Here is a 19,202-nt window from a genome sequence, read left to right on the forward strand (position 1 = left end):
AATCTTATTGCAAATTACCCAAAATCGGACGAACATATATATGGGAGCTACATCTTAGACTGAATCGATTTTGACCAAATTTCTTAGATATTATGGTAGGCATAGAGGAAAGCGTTGTACAAAATTTCCGCAAGTTTGGTCAATAAAAGCGCTTGCAGTGGCTCTGGAGGAGAAAATCGGGCGATATACATATATGACAACTATATCTAAATCTGAACCGATTTCTATGAAATTTACCGGTAATATTAAAAGTTTTAAAAAAATCCCTCCTGCCAAATTTCGAGAGAATCGGTTAATGAATGAGCACTTTATTGCAATATTTCTCAAAATCGTCTGAACATATATATGGGAGCTATATCTAAATATGAGCCGATGTCGAGCAAACTTCTTCGATATTGTAGTGGCCGTCGAGGAAAACGTTGTACAAAATTTTGGCAAGTTTGGTCAATAAATGCGCTTGTAGTAACTCTAGAAGCGAAAATCGGCCGATATACATATATGGCAGCCATATCTAAATCTGAACCGATTTCTATGACATTCGCCAGTAATGTCGAGAGAAAATCCTTCCTGCCAAATTTCGAGAAAATTGATCAACAAATGAGCAAATTATTGCAAAATTTCTTAAAATCGGACGAACATATATATGAAGGCTATATCTAAATATGAGCTGATGTCGAGCAAACTTCTTAGATATTGTGGTGGTCGTCGAGGAAAGCGTTGTGCAAAATTTTGGCAAGATTGGTCAATAAATGCGCTTGTAGTAACTCTAGAAGTGAAAATCGGGCGACATACATATGGCAGCTATATCTAAATCTGAACCGATTTTTATGAAATTCGCCAGAAATATTAAGATTCATAAAATCCTTCCTGCCAAATTTTGAGAAAATCGATCAACAAATGAGCACATTATTGCAATATTTCTCAAAATAGGACGAACATATATATGGGAGTTATATCTAATACTTAACCGATGTCGAGCAAACTTCTCAGATTTCAAAATTCACTAGTAATGTTGAGAGTCATGAGAAAATCCTTTGTGCGGAATTTCGAGAGAATCGGTTAACATACAGGGTGGCTGATGAATATTGCTACAATGATGAATATTGCTACATTTTTTTTTCGGTGTATGGAATACATTTTTCTTTTATTCATGTTAAATTAAATTATTAAATTAATTATTAAATTATTATTAATTAAATTAATTAATTAATTAATTAAATTAATTATTAAATTATTATTATTAAATAGAAAAAAAGTTATTACATTTTTTTTTGGTAGCGGCTTTCATCAGCCACCCTGTATTACCATTTTTTTGCACTATTACTGCATGTCGGACAAACATATATATAGGAGCTATATCTAAATCTGAACCGATTTTTTCCATTTCCATAGGCTTCGTCTCGAGGCGAAAGAAGATGCCCGTTCCAAATTTGAAGACGATCGGATGAAATTTGCGACCTGTAGTTTGTACACAAATTAACATGGACAGACAGACAGACGGACATAGCTAAATCGAATCAGAAAGTGATTCTAAGTCGATCGCTATACTTATCAATGGGAATATCTATTCTGCTTCTGGGTCTTACAAACAAATGCACCAAGTTATTCTACCCTGTACCACAGTAGTGGTGTGGGGTATAAAAAGTATGGATGGTTAATATACTTCAACTTTTTATGTGAAATGTACTAAAAAAGAACTTTCATCCAACAAAGAAGATAACTCATTGCGAGTACCTAAATAATGTACATGTGAATTTGGCCATATGGCTATCCAGTCAATATCCCTACCACATGAGCATTATATTCACTACTATGAATAAATCATTCATTCAGACATTCATTCATTTATCCATTCATTGATTCATTCATTCATGAACCCTTACAATGCAGTAAGTACTACTCCCTGAATGCAATATGGTCGGTCATTCCTTACAGCAGACCGGATAAATAAATTTTACTGCAGTCGAAAAGTTAATAAATGTTTAATGAATAGAATGTTAAACGATGGAAACGTGGCTACATCAGCAAGCAGCACTTGAATGAGTTAAAATATTGATAGTATTTAACCACATGAGATGGCGCCACATTTTTCAAAAAGGAACAAAACAAATAAAAACGCTTTATTGAAGTAGTAGCCAAGGCCATTATAATTTTAAGAGAATAAGACAAGCGGCTCATACATGGTGGCTTAAAGGTATGGGTGGCCTTTCAAGAGAGTAATAGGAACAAAGTTAAAACCTTTGAAATAATGACAAATTTCATTATGATGAGGAACTCAGCAGGACTCAATCTAAGAGCAACATGATCTGAACACTGATCATGGTCAATTTTATGCAGAAAAATCTTTATTAATGTTAAACCCTTTGGTGGTCACTCTCTTTCTGATGTTCAAACCAAATCAAACATCCATATAATTTTCTCCAAAGGCCAAGTGTTCTTGAAAATTTGTTTAAAGACAAAATTTTGAACAAAAAGTTTCTTTTAAGACAAAATTTTCAATGAACATCTCAAACAAATTCACTTACTTTTACAAATTGTTTTTCTTAGCATAGATTTAAGAGTTTATTCCAAATATGTTCTATATAAATTAAAAAAAAAATTAAAATTATTAACTCACCGTGATCAGTTTAATTCCTTTTCTTTTTCCAAACAAAAAAATCAGAGAAAAAGAAAATATTTGTCCAATTTTTGTATGTTGAAAAAAAAAAAAATCCGTATAACGATCCGCTTATGATGGAGAGATAGCCTGATTTGATTGGTTGATGGCAAATTTGATTTCAAAACTAATGAATTTCTATAATTTTCTGAAGAAATTTCTAAAGGTTATGTCTTCAGTCCTGGACAGGCTGCTGGGAATTCCAATGACAAAGCAAGTCTTAATGATGAGTAGATGTTGGTTGATGTAATCACAAAGTATTTCCAATACTGATGATCCAGGTAACTATTCGTTCCAAGTTTCACAAACTTTTACAAAATACGTTTAACGTACACTGGGGAAGTCAAGCTCATCAATCAGAGAATGGGAGAATTTACAGAATTGTCTTAGAAATTTGTGTTAAAATTTGCGCTTATAGAAATCTTAGTTTTTGGATGGTATTATTTTAGGGGGTTATTTTTCAAAATGCCTGCAAAGAGAAAGGAAGTAGAAAAAGATTTTAAATTAGTTGAGAAAATTATTGAAAATTTGTAAAATTTTATACAAAATATGTTTAAAGTTTTTTGATTAGGTCATACTATCGTACATGGTTTTCTTAAGTGCCGGCAAAAAGTGACAAATTATGAGCCATAGAATTAATTCAATTGACACGAAAATAATGGAAAGAAAACTCTTTGCAAAAATAAGAAAAAAAATAAGCGAGGGTAGTATGTTTGCCAATGTTTCTTGAAATATTGTAAGAGTTAACATTTCTAGTGCGTTGCATACGTTACGTGTGAACACTACACCCAGTTGAAAGAAAGTGCAGATGGCAAGTATGGCGGTTTGTGATCGTTAACGTAATGTTTACGTTTATGTTATGTTTTAGTTACGTTTCTCTTTGTAAGAAAAATAAAACCCCGTTTACACTGCTCTTTAAATCCGGATTTAATGGCTCGATCATCTATTTTCCATTTATGAAATCAGCTGATGAGAGCCTTAAATCCGGTTTCAATGAGCAGTTTAAATGAGGGTAATAGCCCCTGTTACAATATGGTAGCCCAAAAATTCCATTTTACTTTCTTTATTTAGTTTATGGTCCTAATGAGCAGTGTAAACGGAGTTAAACTAGTGTTGTAAGTTTGACAGTTTTTTTTGGATTATTGTAAGAGTTTACTTTCCTAGTACGTTAGATACGCTACGTTTGAGCACTATCCAGTTGATAGAAAGTACAGATTTCCAGTACGGGAGTTCTGTGATGATTAAGGTAACGTTTACGCAAAGTTTAATCTCCGTTTATCTTTCGTTTAAATTCCGTTTCTCTTTGCGAAAAAACGAGGGTAATACGTTTGGCAAGTTTATTTAAGTATTATATATGTTTACAATCCAGTACGTTACATACGTTACGTTTACGCACTAACCAGTTGAGAAAAAGTGCAGATTTCGAGTGCGGATCGTTTATGTTTATTTGAAATTTTTTTTTAATATAATGGTTAACACTTTAAGTATATTACATACGTTACGTTTGAGCATTACCGAGCTGAAGAAAAGTGCATATTTCCAGTGCGGGGGTTCTGTGATCGTTAATGTAACGTTAACGTTAACGCTACGTTTATCTTACATTCGTGATAGTTCTGTGATAGTTAACGTAACGATTACATTAACATTACGTTTATGTTACGTTTACGCTACGTTTCCGTTACGTTTATGTAACGTTTACGCTACGAAACAGTGAAGTATTTCGTAGATTGGTGGGATAAAGTAAATCATCCTAAGCAAAATCGTGGATGACCGAAGAGCTTCGCAACATGGTGAATGAGGTTTGCAAACATAATAAAAGCTTCGGAAGTCTGGGACACGAATCAAGGAGTACAACAGGATAATGCAAATGCAAATTTTGTCCATGAACATTCCACTTAGGAACAGGGGCAAACAATAGCATAACCAAGATGGTAAAACACAAGTTCTGAATGCTTTTCTTCGAACAGATCGATAGTGTTAATGAAAATGTTGCTCTTAAACCCAATTTCCACACTAAAGCATAGATACAGGATATAAGAGCATAGACAATAAAACTCATTTTTATTTTCTTTTGATGAAGAAGTCTACACAGAGGAACTAGAGGCTTATTTCTGCTTCAGGCTTCGTGACGATAACACGATCCTGCGTCTGAAAAGCCGGGTGATAGTAGAACGCGTGAGAAGTCGAGTCTGAATTTGTTTACGGATAGTATGCTGGAAATTCGGTACATATCAAACAGGACGGTAATATCACTGAGGGTCTTGGTATGTTAGAAGGAGATGAACTTCTTCTCTGAAATTTGTGTGCGGGGCAAAAACCGTATTGTTACCCCTACTCTTAATTTTACACTCAATTTTACCTACATACTCTTACTCTTCAATCATACCTTTAATTTTTTTTAATTTCTTCCTCGTTACCCATCAATTTCTCCCTTATTCCCCTTCAAACTCTCCCTTATCTCTCCTTTCAATCACTGCATTATTTCTTATTAATCTCTCCCTTATTCTCATCAATTGCTCCCTTATTCCCCACCAAGCTCTCGCCTTTTTCCCATCAATGCCTTCAATCACACCCATATACCCAATTAATTTCTTACTCATTCCTCATCAATCTCTCCCTAATTCGCAATCAATCTCTCCCTTATTCCCCATCAAACTCTCCTTTATCCCGTCCTTCAAGTCACTCCATTGTTTCCCATCAATCTCTCTCTTATTCCCGTTAATCTCTCCGTTTTCAACATCAATCTCCCCTTATTCCCCCAATCTTTCCCCTATTCTCTATCAAACCTCCCTTTCTCCACATTAATCTCTCTCTCTTTTTCTACAACAATTTCTCTTTCTCCACATTAATCTCTCCCTTTTTTCCACAGCCATCTCTCCCTTATTCCTCCCAATCGCTCCCTTATTCCCATCAATTGCTCCCTTATTCCCCATCAAGCTCTCGCCTTTTTCCCATCAATAAGTTCAATCACACCCTTCTTCCCAATTAATTTTTTTCTCGTTCCACATCAATCTCTCCCTAATTCCCAATCAGTCTCTCTCTTATTCCCCATCAAACTCTCCTTAATCTCTTCCTTCCAATCACTCTATTGTTTCCCATCAATCTCTGCCTTTTTCCCATTAATCTCTCCCATTTCAACATCAATGTCCCCTTATTCCCCCAATCTTTCCCCTATTCTCCATCAATCCTCCCTTTCTCCACATTAATCTCTCTCTCTCTTTTTCTACAACAATCTCTCTTTCTCCACATTTATCTTTCCCTTTTTCCACAGCCATCGCTCCCTTCTTCCTCCCAATCTCTTCCATATTCCCATTTATCCCTCCCTTATTCCCCATTAATATCTCCCTTTTCCACGTCAATCTCTCCCCTATTCTCCCAATCTTTCCCCTATTCTCCATCAATCCTCCCCTTTTCCACATAAATCTGTATCTTTTTAAGCAACAATCTCTCTTTCTTCACATTAATCTCTCCCTTTTTCCACAGCCATTTATCCCTTATTCCTCAATCTCCATTAATTTACTCTTTCCCTCATTCTCCATCATTCTCTTCCTTACTTTTCATAAATCTCCCCTTATCCCCCCAATCTCCTCTTATTCCTAATCAATCCCTCCCTTATTCCCCATCCATCTCTCCCTTATTCCCCATCTATCTCTCTCACATTCCCAATTAATCCCACTCTAATTGGCCATCAATCAATCTCTTCCTTATTCCTTATCAGTCTCTCCCATCAATCTCACCCTTATCCCCAACCAATCTTTCCCATATTTCCGATCAATCTCTTCCTTATTGGCCATCAATCTCTCCCTAATTCCCCATCATCTCTCCCTTATTCCCCACCAATCGCTCCCATATTTACTCTCTTACTCTTCTTACTCTATATCAATCTATCCCTCAATCTCCATTTCTCTACTCTTTCCCGTATTCTCCATCAATCTCTCCCTTACTTTTCATCAATCTCCCCCTCCCTTATTCCCCATCCACCTCTCCCTTATTCCCAATCTATCTCTCTCACATTCCCCATTAATATTTCTCTAATTGGCCATCAATCAATCTCTTCCTTATTGCCTATCAGTCTCTCCCTTATTCCCCATCAATCTCACCCTTATCCCCAATCAATCATTCCCATATTTCCGATCAATCTCTTCCTTATTGGCCATCAATCTCTCCCTAATTCCCCATCATCTCTCCCTTATTCCCCACCAATCTCTCCCTTATTTACTCTCCATAAATTTCTCCCTTACTCTATATCAATCTCTACCTCAATCTCCATTTCTCTACTCTTTCCCTTATTCTCCATCAATCTCTCCCTTACTTTTCATCAATCTCCTTCTTATCCCCCAATCTCCTCCTTATCCCCCATTCATCCCTCCTACTTCCCCACCTATCTCTCTCACATTCCCCATTAATCTCTCTCTAATTGGCCATCAATCAATCTTTTCTTTATTCTCTATCAGAGTCTCCCTTATTCCCCATCAATCTCTCCCTTATTTTACATCAATCTCTCCCTTATTCCCTATCAATCTCTCCCTCACTTCTCATTACTCTACTCTCTCCCTTACTCTTCATTACTCTACTCTATGCCTAACTCTCCATAAATCTCCGCCTTATGCTACTCTCTCCCTTACTTTTCATCAATCTTTCCCTTATTCTGCCCAATCACCCCTTTATTCTTCTCTATTATTCTCATCCCTTACTCTATATCAATCTCTCCATTAATATCCATTGCTCTACTCTTTCCCTTATTCTCCATCAATCTCTCCCTTACTTTTCATCAATCTCCCCCTTACCTTTCTCCCTTACTTTTCATTACTCTACTCTCTCCCTTACCTTTCATTACTTTACTCTCTCCCTTACTCTCCATCAATCTCTCCCTTGCTCTCCATTACTTTATACTCTTCATTACTCTACTCTCTCCCTTACTCATCATAACTCTACTCTCTCCCTTACTTTTCGCCAATCTCCCTCTTATTCCCTGCCAATCTCTCCCTTACTCCTTGTCAATCTAACTCAATCAATTTTTTCGTTGTCCCTAGTACATGCAACTCAATCAATCTCACCACCATTCTGCGATGATGAGTACCAAATTCGAAAGTAATTTTTCCCAATACATATCATATTTTTCTATAATTTTCCATGCCGCCCCTCGTGTACTCCAATTTATTAAATCAATTAAGAGTGTTCTCAAAAACAACAACAACAAAGTTAGACACTAGGCCTGTCATACAGCGAGTCATTCGGTCCAGCATGCAGTCAACTTAGAATGTTTCTAAACAAAGATGAGATGATAAGGAGGTATTGAGATTTTAGAAAATTCAATTTTAAATTAGTCCACTTAAGTTAATGTTCGAGTAAACATCTCTGCAGAGTGATAGAAAACAAAAGAATACAAAAAAAAAAGAAACATAAAAAACAACAACAACAACTGAATCGCATTTCAATGACACCATTCACAATGGATAGTGGTCATAAATTTGTACTTCTTTTGCTGGCCCTTACGGTGGCCAGTGTTGCCAGCATACCGGTACAACAAAATTACTCCTCAACCTTGCTGCGCTTGGCCAAGGGCTCCGAAATGAAAGCCTACTTGAATGAGGATAAACCGCCATGCCAAAATTTCTACAAATTTGCCTGTGGCAATTGGGCTCGTCTCAATCCAGCTCCTGCTCGTGGCAAAAGTTCCCATCTGGGACAACTCACAGAATTGTACAACCTTAAGAGTGCTGAAATGTTATCGTTGGAAAGTAAAAGTGACTCTGGCATTGATCACAAACTCAAAGATTTCTATGATTCCTGTCTGAAGACGGGGAAACTGGACAAAAATGCATTGGACACCATTATACGAGTGGTGAATTTCACCGGAGGCTGGCCTGTCATTCACGATGTCAATTGGTATGACTCCCATTACGATTGGTTGCAAGTGGTGGCCGAAATGCGGCGCAAGTTGGGTGTGGATATTTTGATAGGCCTGAAAATTGTTCCCGACTTCATGGAAAAGGATATGAATCGCATTATGGTGGGTGCCCCCAAAATGTATTTGGATCGTGATGCCTATCTGCAGGAGGATAAGGAAAGTCTGCGACTTGCCTATACAAGCTCCATTGAAAATCAGCTGCATCGCTATTTCCCCGAAATGTCCGATGAATGGGTATCCGAGGTGGCCGGTCAAGTTTTGACAGTGGAGAAGCGCATGGCCGAGGGATTGCCCAGCAACAAGGCCTTGACCATGGAACAATTGACCCGACTGCGCTATACAGCCGATTTGAAGACTAACTATGGCAGCTATGTGGACATAGGTCGTTATTTGCATGTCATCTTCAGCCAGACCATCTATGCCCAGGTGTATGAATCTCCCGAGGATTATTTCTCCAGCCTTATGGATGTCATCAGGTCCACGCCCAAACTCACCATAGCCAATTACACCATGTGGAAGGTATTGGAGTTTTTCGATTTACCACGAGCCCAATTATCCAAGACAAAAGAGCATTGTGTGGGCAAGGTCATGGAGTACTTCCCCGAGGCCTTGGAGAGCATGTTCTCCCGCAACTATCAGACCATGCAAATGATCAATGAACTGCAATCGGTTTGGTCGGATGTTAAAAAGACTTTCCGTGCGGAATTGCAATCTTCGCAGCGCCTTACCTGGATAAGCACCGAGACCAAGCAGAAAGCCATAGAAAAGTTAGAGGCCATGGAATTGGAAATCAACTCCTCGGATAGCCCATCCAGCAATTCCATGCAAAAATTGTTTGTTAATCGCAATAATTACTATCAAAATATCATCACAATATGGCAATGGAAGACACAATTAAATTTGGAACAACTCTATGAGAAGCCTATGGAACCGGTGTCCCAGTTCACAGTGCCCCATTATGTCTATGAAAAGAATAGAATTGAGGTTCCTGTTATCTTTTTGCAATCCCGTTTCCTTTGGGACCCTGCCTATCCCCATTCTCTGCTCTACAGTACCCTGGGCTATATACTGGCCCAACAAATGCTTAAAGGCTTCGATTCGCAAGGTCGCAAATATGACAAACATGGCTATCAAAAGTCCTGGTGGGACACCATCTCCGAAAAGGATTTCGATAATAGGGCCATGAATTTTGTGGATCAATATAAGGAATATAAATTCCCCAATTGGGTGCAAACCGAGGATAAGAATCTCATCAACACCTATGTCTCGGACAATGGGGCCCTCATTATAGCCTGGAAGGCCTATCAGCAATGGTGGAAAAATGTGGCCCATGCCGATTTGGTGGAACAGGAAAAGTTGCCGCTACTGGACAAATACAATCATCAGCAATTATTCTTCATAGGCTTTGCCCAGCTGTGGTGTGCGGATTATGCCGAGGATATACCAGAGTTCAATGATTTACCCGAACGTTGGCGTGTCATAGGGGCCTTGGCCAATTTGAATGATTTTGCACGAGAATATCAATGTGAGTTGGGTAATAAAATGAATCCTGCACAAAAGCGTTTCTTGTATTGAAAGCAAAGTTGGCATTGTTTTTTATTTTTTCACATTTAGTTGTCTTTATGTTTTTCTGTTTTCATTTAAGAAATTTGAATAATAAACGAAAAATTATTTTCAAACCGAATAGAAAATGTGTGTATTTAGGCTAAGCATTTGGTTATGATAACCTCCTAGCTTGAACTCTTTTCATAGGAGAGTGGGAAGGCGTTTTCAGCATAAGAAGGGTTTGTTTATTTGATTCAAATTCGATTCAATTTGTTTGATTAGCTTTCATTTTCGTTCTTATCAAGTGTTGTGTTCATTTCGAAGAATGAGAGAGCCAATAAAGAGGAAATGCATTGCAAATGTCAGAAGAAGAGACACAATAATAACAAGGGAAAATCTAAGACAAAGCCAGGGTTGCCAAAGCGAAAATAAAACTAAAAAAATAAAAAAATTGATCTAAAAAGCACAAAAATTCAAAACTAAAATTAAAAAAAAAACATAAAGAACCAACAGAAAATCCTTCCTGCTAAATTTCGAGAGAATCGGTTAACAAAAGACCATTTTATGGCAATATCACTGAAAATCGGATGAACATATATATGGGAGTTAAATCTAAATCTGAACCGATTTTGAGCAAAATCCTCAGGTACTGTGAGAGTCGTTGAGGAAAGCGTCGTACGAAGTTTTGAGAAGATTGGTCAATAAATGCGCTTGCAGTGGCTCTAGGAGTGAAAATCGGGCGATATATATATATATATATGAGAGCTATATCTTCATTTGGTCCGATTTCCACCAGTGATGTCGAGAGTTATAAGAAAATCCTTCCTGCCAAATTTCGAGAGAATCGGTTAACAAATGGCTATTTTATTGCATTATTACTCAAAATCGGACGAAAATATATATGGCAGCTATATCCAAATCTGGACCGATCTGAGCCTAATTGAAGAGGGATGTCGAAGGGCCTAACACAACTCACTGTCCCAAATTTTGGCAAAATCGGACAATAAATGCGCCATTTATGGCCCCAAAACCTTAAATAAAGAAATCGATCTATATGGCAGCTACATCCAAATCGGGACCGATCTGGGTCAAATTGCAGAAAATTGTCGAAGAACATAACACAACTCACTGTCCCAAATTTTGAAAAAATCGGATAATAAATGAGTCTTTTATGGGCGCAAGACCTTAAATCGAGAGCTCGGTCTATATGGCAGCTATATACAATTCTGGACCGATATAGCCCAAATTGTAGAGAGATATCGAGGAGCCTAACACAACTAACTGTCCCAAATTTTGGCGACATCGGAAAATAAATGCGGCTTTAATGGGCCGAAAATCTTAAATCGAGGGATCGGTCTATATGGCAGCTTTATCTAAAACTGGACCGATCGGGGCCAAATTGAAGAAGTATATAGACGGGCCTAACACAACTCACTGTCCCAAATTTCTGCAAAATCGGACAATAAATGCGTCTTTTATGGGCCCAAAACCTTAAATCGAGAGATCGGTCTTCATGGCAGCTTTATCCGAATATGGACCGATCTGTGCCAAATTGAAGAAGAATGTTGAGGGGCCTAACACAACTCACTGTCCCAAATTGCTGCAAAATCGGATAATAAATGTGCCCTTTATGGGTCCAAGATCTTGAATCGATAAATCGGTCTATATGGCAGCTTTATCTAAAACTGGACCGATCGGGGCCAAATTGTAGAAGAATATCGATGGGCCTAACACAACTCACTGTCCCGAATTTCGACGACATCGGACAATAAATGCGTCTTTTATGGGCCCGAAATCTTAAATCGAGAGATCGGTCTATATGGCAGCTATATCCAAATATGGACCGATCGGGACCAAATTGAAGATGGATGTCATAGAGCCTAACACAACTCACTGTCCCAAATTTCAGCAAAATCGGATAATAAATATGGCTTTTATGAGCCTAGGACCCTAAATCGGCGGATCGGTCTATATGGAGGCTATATCAAGATATAGTCCGATATAGCCCATCCTCGAACTTAACCTGCTTATGGACAAAAACAGAATATGTGCAAAGTTACAGCTCAATACCTCTATTTTTAAAGACTGTAGCGAGATTTCAACAGACAGACGGACAGACATGGCTAGATCGTCTCAGATCTTGAATGAATATACCCCCATTTTTCGGTGGCGGGTTTGATTAATAAAAATCGTTTACAAACCAAAAAATATATTTCTATCCCAGTGTTCATGACCTATTATGGAAAGCTATCAACTGATTCGGTCAACGCTAGTGGGTCCTGGCGTTATATCCCCTCCAAACTGTTTAGTGGATATAGCGATACCGAATGCGTCAGAGTAAAACCGTTACCCCTTCGCTGACTCCATTTTGGAACCAGTAGTGAAAACCAAGGTCTCAACGTACGCTATCATAGCATTCGTCTTCCAATCCTCTAGTTGGGAATAGCAAATCTTGAGAAACTTATCTCCAATCGGTCTAATTTCCGAAATTCATCCCAGAAAGGGACTTAAGATTAATGTTCATAAGATCAAAATTGAGAAGATTACGGAAAATTGTGAAAATCGATAGTAGGCTCTACAAAGTGTAGTTTTGTAAAATTCACACTCAGTACAGTTCAATAAGGTAATTTAATCCTTAATATTATTACTACAAAATTCAACATCTAATTAATGATAAGGAGGTCACCGTGGCGCATAGGTTCGCATGTCCGCCAAACACTTGAGTTCGAATCCCGCCGTGAACATCAGCAACATTTTCAGCGGTGGTTATCCGCTAACTAATGCTACATTTGTAAGGTATCCTGCCATGTTAAAACTTCTCTACCAAGCGGTGTCACTATGCGGCACCGCATGCGGACCTGGCATACAAAGGAGGCCCCTTATCATTGAGCTTAAATCGGACTTCCATCATTGATATGAGATAAGTATCCCCTGTTCCTTAATGGAATGTTCATGGGAAATTTGGTTAGTAATTAATGCTAATTTGACTCTACGATACGAATTTAATAATCAAAAAAAAAAAGTTTTTCACATTCCATATGGAGTCATTCTTAGAAGAAAAGATTAACTTTAAAAACTTATGGTTGTATACCATATATCCCATACAACGTTACTTTGCGATGGACTTTTGTTAAATCACGTTACGTGCCCACTAACTGATATGAAATTTCTTATATTTAAATAAAATTAATGACAGATATAGGCAACATCTTCGATGGCAACTCTCTAAAACGAGAAACAACAACAGAATCAATCTCATATGGTGAGATTAAACCTCATCCAACAGAACACACGCTCTCACTCATATGGAAGCAAAATAAATGAAACAAATCAACAAAAAGCTTTTTGCAAAGAATTGATTTTTGTAAACAAAACAAACGGTTTTTTTAGTTTTAAAGCTTCAGCTGAACACAAGACAATAGTGGCGGTAGAAATGTCTAAACAATTGTCATCACCAATACCCAGTAGAGTTCGAGTCATTTTTGTATGGTTATTGTCATTGAGCCATCATCCGCTGTTAAGGGTATGTGGAGGGGAAACCACTATATTTCCCATCTACAAGCAGGAAGAATCTATGAGAAATGCCAAAAGTAAGGAAGTTCATAATTATATGAACGTAAGTGTGAATCCTTGTGAGGATTTTTATGAATATTCATGTGGCAACTGGCATAAATATCACAGCCCTCCAGCAGGAGGAGGCAAAGACAATGTGGAGACTTTGCATACCATACTGGAGCATAAGGTGGACAAGGACTTGCTTATATTGCTAGATGAAAACGTGACCATTGAGGACAGCTCCGATGCTAGAAGGCTGAAGATATTCTACAAAAGTTGCCTAGATGCCAAACAAGGTGAGATTCTACATCAGCAGTTTGTCAGTGACCTGATAAAGGCCAATGGAGGATTTCCGGCGGTGCCAGGCTCCAATTGGATGGCCCATCACCACAACTACGATTGGCAGCACATAGTGGCCGTGTTGCGTTTGAAATATGGCCTCAATATTCTCATAGGAATGGAGGTGGATAACAACTTCCAGACTATGGAGGAAAATAGTTTGTATCTGCAGGAGCCTTCGACTTTGTTGCCACGCCATCTGTGCAATGCCAAGGTGACGCAGAGCATTGATGTAACCGATCACCAGTATGATGTCATTGAACAGCAGGTGGCAGAAAATCTGAGGGCCTGGCTTTCCATGAACAAGGAGGAGGCTTTGCATGTGGCTGCCGATATGGTGACCTTTGAACATGACCTTTGTCGCGCAATGTATGTCGACGAACAGGATGAAGTGGAAGAGGATTTCATAGGCAGCGCTCAGTCTGTGAATCGAACCAAAGCATACCCCAGGAAAAATTTGCATAGTTTTACCCATGAATTCAACAACACTTTGCAGTTTAACACCATTGTCATGAATAGCTTTGGCGTAGCCGTCACCAAGCCGGTTTTTATGAAAAGTCCCAAATATTTCGAACAATTAGTGCGGGTGATTGAAGACACCGAGGAGTATAACAAGACCGTGGTGGCCAATTATATCATGTACCAAACACTCACCCATTTTAATTTCCCCCGCAATGATACACCCCGCAGTCGACCCTCCTATTGCCTGGCGGTGGTGAAGAAATATTTCCCCCACATTTTGGGGGCCATCTACAAAAGTAAATATGCCAATCACATGGATAAAATTACTGAGATTTTTGAGGAACTGAAAAAGATTTTCTATGATGCCTTCGAAAATCACTGGATACATGATGGCACCGGACGTTTGGGCAAGAAGCGGCTGGGCGACATGACATTACATTTTCCCAGCTACGATCAGCCGCCTTTAAAGGTAGATTTTGCACGCAATGATTTTTGGAATAATCTACGCCTCATAATGGGTCAGATAAAAGACAGTGATGTGTCGCGCCTGCTATCGGCCTATCCCCCTCAGCCCATGGATGAGGTGGAGGCCTATGAGACCCGCATGGTGTACAGGCCCTATCAGAACCGCATCGATATGGGTTGGGGTCTATTGCAGGCACCCTATTATCAGCACTTTTTGCCTAGAGCCATGGCATATGCCGTCATTGGCCACAAGTTAGCCCATACCATGGCCACGGCCTTTGACGATAAGGGCTGGAGTGCAGAGAATAAGGATCGCAAGAACTGGGACACCCAAACGGCTGTGGAATACTACAAGAAGGCCAATTGTTTTACCCAACAAATTGGCAATTATTTAAACAATGACCCCGACAGCTTTCACAATGTCACCAAGTCTCGTCAATTGATTGCCCAAAGCATAGGTGTGAGCATGGCCTTTAATGCCTATCTGGATTGGCTTAACCTGCAGAGTCCCAGCAATGACCAGGAGACTTTGATCAAAGAAACTTTACCGGAGTTTGGTTTTACCAATACCCAATTATTTTTCATAGCCTTTGCCCAGGCCCATTGTGAGGCTCGCAAAAAGCCCAAAAAACCCGAACCCAAATTGGTTCTCAGTCCCTTGAGCAAACACTCTATGACACGTTACGAGGTAAATGGACCACTGATGAATTTTCTAGAATTTGCTCGAGAATTTCATTGTCCCATAGGCAGTGAAATGAATGCAGCCGATAAGTGTATCATTTATTAGATGCTTTTCCAAGGGAGAGGCAAGGAAGAGGAAAATGCCATTCTCCCCATTTGGATTTTATGGTTAATGGAAACATGCTTCATTGTATTTTTCTAAGAATAAAATGTATTATGAAAAATGAAAAGAATTGAAAAAAAAAATGATGATGTGAAATAATATACACAAACAACAAAAAAACCCAACAAACAATGTAAAATAAAAACTTGTATTTTTTATTTCCATTTTTCCGTTGACAAGGCCACTGATAAGAAATTTCAGTATGTGGAATAGGGAGGAAAGGCAGGCCTTAGTATTGTAACTAAGAGGTTTTGGTAAATATGGCATGGGATTTAGATCCGATTTTGCTAAAATTGCAATATTTGTTTTCTTTTTCGAGGTTAGTTTTAATTTGTAAAAACTAAAATAAATTATTTGCTGGTTTTTGTATTTTCACCACAGAGGTAAGTCTTGAAAAATGCATGACATTTAGTCAAAATTTTAGTTTATTTAAGTTCAGACATTTTTTATAGCTTTAAGTCCTAACTTTTAAAATTTTTGGCTGTAGTGGTGAATTTGAAGAAAACTCACCACAGAGGTGAATTTTCATTAATTCAAACATTTATTTAATTTCATCTTCTAAACACAAATACAAATTTTGCCCATGGACATTCCACTAAGGAACGGGGGCAAACTTCTCACATATCAATGAGTGCAGTCTGATTCAAGTTTAAGCTCAATGATAAGGGGCCTCCTTTTTATAGCCGAGTCCGAACGGCGTGTCTCTTTGGAGAAAAGTTTTACATGGCATAGTACCTCACAAATGTTGCCAGCATTAGGAGGGGAAAACCACCGCTGAAAATTTTTTTCTGATGGTTTCGCCAGGATTCGAACCCAGGTGTTCAGCATCATTGGCGGACATGCTAACCTCTACGCTACGGTGGCCTCCAATTTAATTTCATCTTCTAAGTGATTGATAATATGATATGGATTTTATTTCTTAAATAGTTTTTTTGTTTGAAAAATATTTTGCTAAACTGCACTACTTCTTATATTCGCAGCAGAGTTTAATTTTAATTTGTAACTAAATATAAGTAATTTATTGGGTTTTTCATTTTCACCATAGAGTTAAGTCTTCAAAAATACATGACATTGGGTTAAAATTTAATTTATACAGGAAAAGTAATTTTTTATGGCTTTTAGTCTTACATTTTAAAATTTTGGCAGTAGTGGTGAATTTTCTTCAAATTCACTCACCACAGAAGTGAATTTTCTTTAATTCAAAAATATATTCAATTCTATTCTCCACATAATCGAGAATAAAAGGCATGGATTTTATTTTTATAATTTTATGTTTTGCCCCCTCGGTGAATTTTTTGATAGTGCTCCAAACCTTTCAAAATTTGTTTTTTTTTCACTATGGTGGTGAATTTCACTTTGATTAGCAATTTTCATACCTTACGATAAGCTTGGTTAAACTGGCATCCATTGCCATTTCGCAATGACGATAGAAAAAGCTAATGTAAGAATTCGAGCTTGCCAACAACTCAGGTATTGCGCTAGTTTTTATTTAAATTTTGGTTGTGTAAGTTTTTTCTTAATTTTCAAGGAGACATTTTTGTAGTCGGTATTAATTTTATTTCGATTTCGTAAAATTAAAAGGTCAATTTTTAACTAATTTTTCACCACAGAGGTGAGTTTTGAAAATTGCTTAAAATTTTTTTTCCATTTTAGTTAAACAAGATATGACATAATTTATTGATTGAATTTTTTATTTCACTGTTTTGACCATAGTGGTGAATTTAAAGGTTTTAATTTTATTTCTACCACAGAGGCGGGTTTTTAAGAATTCTAAATTTCTCTATAGCTGTGCCTTTAAAATATTTGTCTCACCTTGAAATATGGCTTTAATATGATTTTAAATTTTTTTTTTATCCACCGAAGTGAATTTCATGATATTATAATACATTTTTCAATAGGTGAAATAAAAAAAATGTCTCCAATTATTGTTTTTCTTTGTTAACATTTTAATTTATCTAGCGTATGGGATTTTATATTTTTTTAATATTTTTACCATTGTGGTGAACTTAGACTTTGTATTTTACTTTCACCACAGAGGTGAGTTTAAGATAGTCTTAAAATTTTGTTAACCATGTCTTCTACCATAAATTATGAGATAAGTATTGTTGTAACTTTTGCATTCTGTATTCACCATTTTGGTAAATTAAAAAACTGTCTAAACAACTGTATTTTAATTTTAACCCGGAGGTGAGTTTTTGAAAATCATACAATTTGGTTAGCTCTGTCTTCTTATATTAATAGTGCTATAGGTATAGTCTTTACTTTTGCATTTTTATACTTTCTCAATGTGGTGAATTTAATTTAATTTCACCACAGTGGTGACTTTTTCTAAAACGCTCTAACTTTGTTTACATTGCAGTTTTTTTTTAAACTTGCATTTAAATTGCATTTTTATTTTTCACCCTAAAAAAGATTTTCAAAAAGATTTCAATATAGTTAACATTTAAGTTTATCTATCAAAGGATACTTAAATTTTTTTAAATTCATTTCTGAGTTTTAATGTTTTGACCTTAGTGGTGAATTTGGGGAATTTTTAACTTTTTAGGGGTTATGGTCGCCTTAGAATACGCTACAGGAGAAGACCAAAACTCCTATGCAGAGACCAAGTGGAAAAAGATATGACGAAACTGGGTGTCAGAGATTGGAGGAGGATCGAGGCGCTTGGAAATCTACTTTACGTTCGGCTAGTGGAGCAAAATGATCTCTAGTGGCCAACATAATTAAAGTTAATAGTTTTGCATTTAGAGATTTTGTATCGTAATTTCACCACCGAGGTGAGTTTTCGATAAACATAAAATTTGGTTAACAAAGTCGGTTATCATAAATTCTGCGATAAGTTTTGTTTCTATTTTTGTATTTTAATATATTTCACACTGTGGTGAAATTGATGTAAATTCCCCACACTGATGACTTTTTATAAATCTCTTAAATTTTTTAATTTTTTTTTAATTGCGTTAATTAATGTTTTTATTTTTCACCAGAGTGGTGAATTTTAAGTTTTCAGTTTTTTTATACCTCAAAAGTTGCTCAAATTCTGCGATAAGTTTTGTTTCTATTTTTGTATTTTTATATATTTCCCACTGTGGTGAATTTGATGCAAATTCCCCACACTGATGACTTTCTATAAATCTCTCAAATTTTTTTTAATTGCGTTAATTAATGTTTTTATTTTTAGTTTTTTTAAACCTCAAAAGCTGTTTTTATTTAAAAAAAAAAAAGTCTTATAAATTATTTTTCTTCGGGAGAGAAATTAACCCCATGGCCACACAGTAAAGATCACTTTAGTAATTCGAAGACGGCCATTTGGAAAATTGAAGGCCTGGAAAAAATGTGACCACACGGAAAAATATAGATTTGACAAAATTGAACAACCTATACATTTTCGGGTTGCCAATAGGGGATGTCTCCAGCTAGGGAATATATTG

General features: G+C 37.1%; 3 protein-coding genes across 4 annotated transcripts in view; 2 read left to right on the plus strand and 1 right to left on the minus strand.

Moving 5' to 3' along the window:
- Positions 1–19,202, minus strand: part of LOC106095694 (ubiquitin carboxyl-terminal hydrolase 46) — a 158,098-nt gene that overhangs the window by 15,845 nt on the left and 123,051 nt on the right. For both annotated transcript variants that reach the window (XM_013262990.2, XM_059362461.1), the window contains exon 2: positions 2,618–3,125. The gene's annotated coding sequence lies outside the window, so the exon portion shown is untranslated. The remainder of the gene's footprint in view (positions 1–2,617; positions 3,126–19,202) is intronic.
- On the plus strand, positions 7,970–10,246 carry LOC106095692 (neprilysin-4). The gene has a single exon (XM_013262989.2). It carries the CDS (start codon positions 8,094–8,096, stop codon positions 10,140–10,142), a length of 2,049 nt encoding a protein of 682 aa, XP_013118443.2. The 5' UTR covers positions 7,970–8,093; the 3' UTR covers positions 10,143–10,246.
- LOC106095691 (neprilysin-4) lies at positions 13,546–15,720 on the plus strand. The gene has a single exon (XM_013262988.2). It carries the CDS (start codon positions 13,546–13,548, stop codon positions 15,718–15,720), a length of 2,175 nt encoding a protein of 724 aa, XP_013118442.2.

This window comes from Stomoxys calcitrans, chromosome 2 (genome assembly GCF_963082655.1).
Source record: "Stomoxys calcitrans chromosome 2, idStoCalc2.1, whole genome shotgun sequence".
NCBI lineage: Eukaryota > Metazoa > Arthropoda > Insecta > Diptera > Muscidae > Stomoxys > Stomoxys calcitrans.

Excerpts from the sequence above, each read along its gene's own strand:
- LOC106095692 (XM_013262989.2), top strand. The coding sequence starts at position 8,094 with ATGACACCATTCACAATGGATAGTGGTCATAAATTTGTACTTCTTTTG.
- LOC106095691 (XM_013262988.2), top strand. The coding sequence starts at position 13,546 with ATGTCTAAACAATTGTCATCACCAATACCCAGTAGAGTTCGAGTCATT.